Below are 10,000 nucleotides of genomic sequence, written 5' to 3'. Positions count from 1 at the left end.
CAAGATTCCTAACATAATGGAAATTTGACATACTGGCTGACTACATGCTTTCACCCACACATAATGAGTTGAGGATGAGGTTTGGGCCTTTTTAAGTGCTTGCTTTATCTGTGTGGTGTAGTATCGTGCAGCACCCTCACAGACAAGTTATTTCAAGGTCTTTCTATCTTTAGCTGTTTGCTCCCAGGTATTAAGGTTGATGTGGAGCTTTTTGAGGTTTGTCTTGACCTCCTGGAGCACGGTGTCCTGTCTGAAGCTGGGAGTACAGGACTTGTTGTGGAATGCGAGAGTCAGGCATTCTGACAATAGGGCCAGCCCATCTTAGTTTTTTTGTGTGCCCTGATTGCAGTAATGGCGGGCAGATTGACCTCCTGGAGGACTCTGAGGTTAGTGCGTTTATACTCCCAAATGATGTTCAGGATTTTCCTGATGCACCTCTGTGGTGTGCTTCTAGTGCTTTCAGGTGCCTACTGTATGTGGTTCAGGTTTCTGAGACATACAGTAGCGTTGGCAGCACCACTGCTTCTGAACACCAGCATACTCATTCTGGCCTGAAGGTTGTGATTTTCAAAGACTCTTTTCCTTAGTTTTGTGAAAGCACAGCTGAGGCCGTGATGTATTTCAGTATCTATGTTTGCTTTGTGGGAGAGAAGGCTGCAAAGGTATAGGAACTCACACACTCACTCACACACACACACACACACACACACACACACACACACACACACACACACACACACACACACACACACACACACACACACACACACACACACACACACATTTATATAGCCCTTGTTTTATGGTTACCATAGAGTGGCCTATGATGAAGAGGGGCAGGTTGGGATGCCGTTCTCTCATGATGCTGATGTGTTGCAGAGAGTCTCTGATGAAAATCTGAAAGTCTTTAATATTCAACCGCTCTCCCTCACTCTGCCCATGACCCACTGGAGAGAGAGAGAGAGAGAAGGAGAGAGAGAGGGAGTTTTGAGTCATCAATATAACATATCAGTGAGAGATGATTAGGGAAAGAATGACATTTTGTTTTGCTGAATTTGACAATGAAAATGCAGAGGAATTGCACGGTGCCAAATTTAACTCAGAACTAATTTGCATCTGAGTTGAAGACACTTGTCCACTCTCTGTAAAGAAGACAGTGTGTCCTGCCTAATGCCACCCTCTCACACTCCTTCTCCCTCACCGCTGTCTGGCAAGGAGCTCTGGGAACAACACATTCCTTTGGAAAAGAGCCTTGAGATCACGTGATACATCTGGAATGACGAGGTCAAGTAAGACCTGGGCCATTTCTCAAAATGCCTACTTCTGTTCCAACATTGACAACAGAAGCACATGAAAACAGAAGCACATGAAACAATTAATAAATTAAACCCAAAGTTAAAGTGCATTTTGACAGTCTGAGAGGAGCAGACTTGACCTAGTCATTTTTGAGAAAAGAGTATGTTTGGCTATAACTTTGGGCCGTTAATCTTAAATCTGGTGATAAGATCAACACTGTATGTTACACAAACTGGATTCATTTAGCACCGGCAACAGAGGTGAGCATAGCATGAAACAGTGGTGGAAGAAGTATTCATAAGTACGTAATTTACATAAGAACATTTATTGGAATGAAACCATTTGAGAAGTTCAGACTATTTGGTGGAGCTGTTAACAACTCTTAGACATCTGAAATGTGACCCCGACTACACACTGCTTTTTGTAAGACATCAGAAGCCAAAAAGGTTGGAAACCACTGGTTTAATCTTTAACAATGTGTTGTATTTTTAAAAGCTTGTTATATCATTCATTGTGTATAATCTTCATCTTAAAAGTAACTAGTAACTAGAGGTGACAAATAAATGTAGTAAATAATGTTTCCCTGTGAAAGAGTGGGAAAAGTGTAATAAATTAAGTATTTCCCACTACTGGCATGAGGAACTGGTTGTGTGGTATGCGTGGCTAACCGTGGTCATGGGCGAACAGCAGCAGCGAGTGTCTGGTGAGAGGTTGGGCCAAGTCGTTGTATGCGCCGCAGTGCTCTCCGGCGCCGTGGGCCACAAACACCAGCGCCCTGCAACACAGTTCATTCATCCTCTTAGAGTACAGTATACAAACACCAGCACTCTGCATAACAGTTCACTCATACTCTCAGAGTATACAAACACTCGCACAGACGTGCACTTCCAATTACTTCCAGTGTAAAGTGCAAATGCACGTTCACAAACACATGTGCGTTGGGTAAGTGCCGGCTGTGTGCCTGTACTTATGTGACATGAATAATAATCTCAGAGAAGTACACAGGCTGAACTCACACAAGAGACAACACACACAAATACAAGCATACACCAAAGGGACAGAGCACACTCACACACACACACACACACACACACACACACACACACACACACACACACACACACAGAGACATTTGCTGTTCCTGTACATAAAATGTATGATGTAGTGACACTGTAATGACGGGTCTGAAAGAGTGTGGGCACCAATTAGCCAAATCAGTGAATTAGTGTGGAGACGGAGAGAGAAAAGGGACATAAAAGAGGCTCATTAGCAGTCCCCATTTACATTTCTGTCGCTCTCTTTTACCCATCTCTGTCCTCAGCCCCTTCATTTCTCTTTTTCCTCTGAGTAATTTCTGGACATAGCGGTCTCTCTCTCTTTCTCTCTCTCTGTCTCTCTCTAACTCTGTGTTTGTGTGTGTGAGAGAGAGAGGGAGGGAGAGAGAGAGAGGGAGAGAGCAAGAGAGATAAAGACTGAAAGAGGGTCTTTGTTTGTGTTTTGCAAGGACTGTGAGGAACGTTAAAAGCCTCTATTGACTGGTGTGATGTATATATATAGGCAGTCCCTGAGGGCAGCATATACCATCTGTATCTGTGCTGCGCACCCTGCACCCTCATCCATATGAGCATTAATCATCAGCCCATTAGCATGTGAGCTGCTCTGATGTACAGGGCACTTAAACACATCTACAGAGCTCCCTTTCTCTGTCAGACCCCCACAAGCATCTTACCACAATAAAGACACACTAAAGACTTGAGTGTCACACACACACACACACACACACACACACACACACACACACACACACACACACACACACACACACACACACACACACACACACACACACACACACACACACACACACACACACACACACACACACACACACACACACACACACACACACACACACATACACATACACTTACACACACACACACACACACTGTGTTAAACTCTTCACTGTGGCTCTTAATCAGATTATAGACTTCAGCTCCTGAACTGAGACAGGGGTCAAACCAGTGAGGTCAATGGCACCATGTGAAAAGACTTTGTGTGAGTTGTGAGTTTGGGGATGAGAAATAGAGTGAGAGACACAGAGAAACAGCCCAGCCAACAGACAAGCCACAAGATACCAGAGTGTGTGTGTGTGTGTGTGCGTGTGTGTGTGTGTGTGTGTGTGTGTGTGTGTGTGTGTGTGTGTGTGTGTGTGTGTGTGTGTGTGTAAAACACAGGAATTCTGGTAAACTAAGTTCACTGGCTGCATTATCCACTGACAGATCTGTCAATCATTATAATGCCCCCTCCCCAATCCCCATGCACCTTTCACCCATTTCACTCTGGCTGAGGTCATAAACATGAGACCCTTTTTAAAATGTATGCCAACATTTGGTCAGCATATGTCTGTATTCAACCACATACCTAGAGTCAATACTGGCAAAACACTACATACCCCAAACAGTAGGCTACTAAAGACATTTGGCAGCTTTTGCGTTTCTGTATGTGATGGAATGCTGGTCTGTTGCCAAACTACCCAAATGCAGCACAGCTGGGCGCATCAGTTGAGTTGTTTTTTAGAGACCTGCTCCGTGTTAATTATGCTAGTACACTGTGTTTACTCATGTCATAACTATAAAACACACTGTAACGTCTGTGTATTTAAACAATGTTTCACACCATGCCCTACTTTCAGTTCATGCACAAACATCTATGTCACTCTGACCTTTACTGTAACTGACCCATGGGTTGGAATTGTGTGTTTGCTTGTGTTTCCGTACTGCAGGTGCATGACCTGCGGCCCCTATTTGTCAGGTGAGTTCAGCTGGCTTCCAACTCCTTCTGACCTACACAGGTTATACTGCCATAATACCACAGTGGACACTGCTCCTGCCACTACTGTGAAGTTGCACCACAGGATTGCGTGTTTATCATGAACCTGGATACATAGCAGATCTGAAGTTTACAAGCTAAGTATGTAAACTTGGGATCGTTTCCAGTTGATCCTCGAAGGTAAACATGCAGTGCTGTTTAAACTATGGCCTGTCTGGGCTATGTGCCCTCATCATTTCACCAAAGGCAGACGTTTGTTATGATGATGCATAAACTACTATCTGGCAGATGTAATCTCCGAGAAACTGCTCTAACTGAGCCGTGGTCAGTTTGGAGGCCGGGTCAGCATTGGGATCAGCCTTGCTTGTGTACATCTCTTCAAAGCAGACGACTTTGAATTATTTCCGCATCGGTGGTAATCGACGGTGTGACTCATTTCACACAACACAGAGCAATGTGTGATTTTAACAACCTGTTCATATGCGACGCCACCAGCTCAATAGGCCACGAGGAGTCATTCGAGAACACTGAGAGGGGCTCGGTGCAGCTGCAGAAGGGATCAGCGCACTCAATGCTGCAATCAGTGGCCAGTGGAGCCATAGCAGCTCCTGCAGCTGCCGCAGTCCTGCCAGCCTGTCAGAAAAGAGGCTCTCACAGAGAGAGAGAGAGAGAGAGAGAGAGGGAACTCTGATGCAGCTGCGTTCCCTGGTCCTCCCCATCTCTCTATCCACAGTAAGGTGCATTCATCACACATCATGTGCACTGCACCAGACATTCTGGGAGAAAAATCCAGACCACAAGAATGTGAAGCTTAAAGGGATTGTTCACCCAAATGTTCACCAGAAGAGTAAACTGTGACAAAATGAGGCTACTGCACCACTATCATGCTTGTGATCAGTGACAACTGAGCTAGCAGTAGAAGAATGTTAGCGTCTTTTGTTGCTGCCATGGCAACATGGTCGATGTTAATATTAACGTGTCAACAGTGTTAACCTTGTCAGGAACCTTACCGGTGCCCAAGCTTGTATACACTACCTACTGATTCACCTCAGGCCTGGACCAAATTATCTAGGGCAGATATGAGGATAGTACAGAAGCACCAGAATATAGGGAATGGGGCCTGGGGAATGCCATGTAGGTCATGTCCGTGCAACATATGAGCTGACCACAACCAACACAATCTAAAAAATATAGCCACAAGCGGCACTAATCAGGATCCAAGTTGATGTGCAAAGTGCCCCAAGTGGCAAAACGTTGAAGTATTTCACAGCTTGAACAGATGAAAAAAGAAATGGGCACTTTTGGGAATGTGAACAAATGGGGCCAAGTAAGAGCACACCACATTTCACATTTTTAGGTTAAGCAGTTCTTTGAGATAATGAAATGTGTATGTTGTCTCCTATGTAATTAGCTGACCAGAGATTGTGTAAGAGATATTCCACTTCCCATACTGAAATATTTGCGAAGAGCAAATGCAAAAAGATCAGGGCCACAGTAACACAGGCAAATTGAGAGAATGACTCAAAACTGTCCCCTCAATAAGATCTATTGATCTGTGGATAATACTCGGAGGTGAGTCTACCCCACTGCCACCAAGAGACCCAGACAAGCCCCTATGAAGGCTTCCCTTAGTTGCTCATTTCTTGTCCTGCATAGCTATCGCGGGTTGGCCAGAACCTTTCCTCAGTGGCGCGCCTCCAGCAGATACCTCTTCACGGTACTTCACAGCCTTTGCCCAGCTCCTTTTGAGCCTTTCGGAGAGTCTCAGTATGCCGTCCTTAAAGACAGAGCTGTTCCTAGCCTTGACTTTAGCAAAGAGAGTCAGTGGTTTGTGTATGTTATTAGTTAGCCCACAATGCCTCATGTGTGATAAGTAGTCTAATTCAATAAATCTAGGAAATCTAGTAGACATAGTTGCCCTGCTCACACATAACTACCACAAAAGAAAAAGAAAAGTATTTAAACTGAAACTATCACTTGGTTAGTCAGAGGCGGGAAAGCAACTGTTACCATGGAAACTGCATGACTGGGGAAGTACCATACTCAAAGGAGGCTGAAGGTTGCCAGGGCAACAAAGGCTAGGAGAAACCATAGGTATTTAGCATTAGGCCTGCGCAGTCTCAGTGCAACCATTACATAGGATTGACTATGTGCATGTGCTGCGCATGTGATGGAAAGAGGAAGTGCGGTTTTGCAGAGTTGAAATTTAACGGAAAATTTAGCCGAGGTTACAAAAGCAACTGATGAAAAAACTTAGTTTGTCAGTGAGATGAGTGAAAGAGTGAAAAAGTTGTCTTTAATATATTCCCTGTATTTGTAGGTGAGAGTTGAGAGGTCTGACGCCGACGTGTTTTCACACAACGTGCGTATACACGCTATGCCCCCCGTCTCACACACACTTACACACACACACACACACAAGACGCATGCACGTACACACACAGAGGAAACTACTGTAGGCTGCTTGTAAACTGCAGGTGTAAATCCTGTCTCCTTCTGTGACCTTAGCATGTGACAGTCACAGCCTAGGAAGACAGGAGAAGCCAGCAAACCATTGTCGCTGTTACTAGCGAGTTGGTTTGCTACTATTCTGCAACAGATCTATAAAACCTGACACCGATGTGTGTGTGTGTCCCGTATTGTATTTCAAAATGCAAACTGACCTTGGCGATACATCCGGCTCCCAGTAGCGACAGAATAAATGTTGTCCGTCAGCGTTGACTATGTGCGGCAGGTCGTCGTAGGGGGTACCTTGCGGACTCCGGCGCGGTGTCCCTGGCTCCGGCATGGTAGTGCTACTGAACGTTTCTGTAATGCAGTCACGCAGGACGGTCAGGACATCAGAGCTGAGCCAGAATGATACCGCGGCGACCAGTATGCAGGTGGTTAAGACGTTCATTGTTTCATTCATTTCAGCCGCACGACAGTGCGCGACACATATATGCTACACTACTGAATTTCAATTAGCTTTACAGCCACTGACGTCACAGAGCTAGGGCTCCGTTTCACACATAAGTGACCAACAGAAACCACACATAAGACACACCGGTTGGCGAAATTATGGAAAATAGAGGCCGACGCGTGTGTAGTACAAAGTCTACACCTAGACAACTTCCTATAGACTGACAGTACGGAACGCACGCAGAAACTCGGGCTGGTCAGCTGCACGCTCAAAAAGATAGGGCAGCAAAAATAGGCTCAAGCCTTGGCTGCTCCCAGCGCCTCTGCTGGAGATATCGTCAACAGCTTGAATTAACCCGCTATTGGAAAGAAATGTTAATATAAAATCTCTGTATAAAATATGTATTTGGGTCGACAGAAATCAGCTAAGCCTGAAACGAATATAGACTAACCTATGCACACCAGAGAACAGGTTCAGTTCTAACCTTATGCCTAGCCTACACTGCAGCCTCGGTAGTTGTAACACTTGCCCACTAACCCTCATATTTGTGAGATGATAGTAACATAAAAACAACACTGAATACTGTTTTATGTTTATATGCATAGACTTGTAGCGTATTGTATGCGAGGAAGATTGGTTCATATCGCCTAAAATATCAAATGAAAGCGAAGACCACTTAATACTAAAATACATTCATACCTTATTTTACATAATTGGATAAGGGCCAAGATTGTACGTGTTGCCCCCCCCCCCCCCCCCCCCGAATTAGTTAAACTAAAGTTTTACACACAAAGTCACAGAGTAGACGACTGAATGAGTGCGCATCTCAACATAGCATGTTGAACCTGCCAGGCAGTCTCGAGAGAAGTCGTTCAGAACTTGTTCAACTTTCTAAGCCCCACTGTCAAAAGTAAACTTACCTAGTCCGTTGGGAAGTGTGACAAATCAGTTAGCCTTAGCAGGTATGAGAAAGTAATGAAACCAGTTTAGCTGTCCAGTATTGGGGCGGGCGGAGGGAGGACTAGAGTGCTCGATCGCGGCGTTCTCACACTTTAGGGCAATGTGTTTTCCCTCTGATGCTACGATTCAAACTGCTGGGTGGAGACTGAAGTGCTAGACCATAGAAGGGGGCGCATGCACACACAGAGACATACAAGCACACACACACACACACACACACACACACACACACACACACACACTCTCCCTTTCATGAATAATCAGTTAATTCAATTCAACTGGACAAATCTATTGTATTATTTGTCATATTAAATGACAGAAAATAATTGATTACAATGATGAATTAATAAGTATCAAGGTCGCAAACAGGAACAGTCTGTTTCCAGGAAATATTCTTAGTGACATTTCAAACAGGTTCCTCTCAGGTTTTCTTAACCTGCTCAGCCTGCCCTATGATGTTTACATTTACATTTAGTCATTTAGCAGACGCTTTTGTCCAAAGCGACGTACAAGGGAGAGTACAAGCTAAGAGCAATAAAAAACCTGGTGTAACAATAAATACTACTTTACATAAGAAATAGAAAAACGACCTAGAAAGGAAAAAGAAGTGCAGGAATGTAACTGCTGAAGTGCAAGTTAAGCACTAGTCAAGGTGCTATGTTGGAATGTCATGTGGGCTCAGCTGATTTGTAGGTGTAAAGACACCACAGATAATTTAGCATAACAGAGACAAAATGCTCCTGTATGCTTAAAGCCTCTTTAGCTCTGCACATCTCTGTTGACCAAAAAAGCTATGAGAGAAAAGGCGAAGAAAAAAGAGGAAAATAGTCTTCGTCAAATGTACTTAATACACACACACACACAGAGAGAGAGAGAGAGAGAGAGAGAGAGAGACACACACACACTCGCGCTCTTAAATGTGTAATAGTGTAGAGGAAGTTAGATGCTAGAGAAAAGAGGAGGTCAGGAGGGGCGAGAAAGAAGATTTGAGTCACTTAACTTAATTCGTAGCAAACAAAGCAAATCCCAATGGTCACATTTTTTATTTATGTGAATTTCCATCAATAAATAAAACAACACACAAAACATTGCCTTCAATAAAAATCTAACTGATGATCACCTGATCATGTACAACCACCTGCATTTAATTTTGTTATGCTGTCTCGTCATAATATTCCCAGCCACAGTAGAGTCTGTATATGTGGTAAATTAAAATAAATATTTGAGCTTAATAACGACTTCCTTAATGAGGGCACTTCACATGGACCGTCCAATTGACTCTAATCTGACCAGAAACAGATGATAGGCCAGGCACTGAAATATAAATATGGCTTTCAAGAATCATGGCCCAAATAGAAAAAGGCATATCATGTTAATAATGTGGCATATAATAATGAAGTGTAGTCTTTCGTCGTAGATGACCACACATCAGGAAATTCAGTTGGGTTTTCTTGTCATGTTGTCTCATTCAGTCATGGCTTATGACTGACATAAAGTTTAATGTGTGTCTTGAGCTGAAAATGTGAAAATACTCACAAATTCCTTTCAGCAGAAATGAGGGAAACAAACATTAGCCATCACCCTGAACACATACCAGCAGAGATCTCAGAAAGTGGGAAGCTATTTTCATTTCACAGTGGGCCAAAATCATTTAGTTACGTAAGGTACAGTACAAACACAAAATTAGAGGAACAGGAAATTAGGGGAGATCTGCTGTCTCTGAGCACTTCCCTTCTGAAGTGTGTTACCTATATCTGTGTGTGTGTGTGTGTGTGTGTGTGTGTGTGTGTGTGTGTGTGTGTGTGTGTGTGTGTGTGTGTGTGTGTGTGTGTCTGTGTGTGTTTCCATCCACAAATATGCAGAATTCAAAGCGGTGTTCCTTTCATTTCCTGAAAAACAAACAGCAACAGAAAGTGAGAAAGATTGGGAGCATTTTTAAGCAATGTTCCTCTAGTTAAACTTGTCCAGGCCATCGTCCTCTGTTCTGATTACAGTCCATGTAAAGGTTGC

At 43.8% G+C, this 10,000-nt stretch overlaps 2 protein-coding genes across 3 annotated transcripts in view; both read right to left on the bottom strand.

The window, feature by feature from the left end:
* Positions 1-8,145, bottom strand: part of mgll (monoglyceride lipase) — a 16,189-nt gene extending 8,044 nt beyond the window's left edge. The window contains exons 1-4 of one of the 2 annotated variants that reach the window (XM_031566442.2): positions 7,951-8,145; positions 6,792-6,936; positions 1,965-2,071; positions 811-947 (exon numbers count right to left, since the gene is read on the bottom strand). In XM_031566442.2, the coding sequence (XP_031422302.1) occupies positions 811-947; positions 1,965-2,071; positions 6,792-6,916 (369 nt within the window). In that variant the 5' untranslated portion in view covers positions 6,917-6,936; positions 7,951-8,145. Of the gene's footprint in view, positions 1-810; positions 948-1,964; positions 2,072-6,791; positions 7,684-7,950 lie in introns of those variants that run through there. The other variant, XM_012834591.3, reaches the window with a different exon arrangement.
* Positions 8,146-9,794: 1,649 nt separating this feature from the next.
* The window catches only part of slc26a6 (solute carrier family 26 member 6), a 10,141-nt gene continuing 9,935 nt past the window's right edge, over positions 9,795-10,000 (bottom strand). Inside the window, exon 19 of the mRNA XM_031565540.2 lies at positions 9,795-9,879. Coding sequence (XP_031421400.1) covers positions 9,856-9,879 — 24 coding nt within the window. The 3' untranslated portion in view covers positions 9,795-9,855. The remainder of the gene's footprint in view (positions 9,880-10,000) is intronic.

Source organism: Clupea harengus, chromosome 4, assembly GCF_900700415.2.
Source record: "Clupea harengus chromosome 4, Ch_v2.0.2, whole genome shotgun sequence".
NCBI lineage: Eukaryota > Metazoa > Chordata > Actinopteri > Clupeiformes > Clupeidae > Clupea > Clupea harengus.
This window is presented reverse-complemented; position numbering and strand designations above follow the sequence as displayed.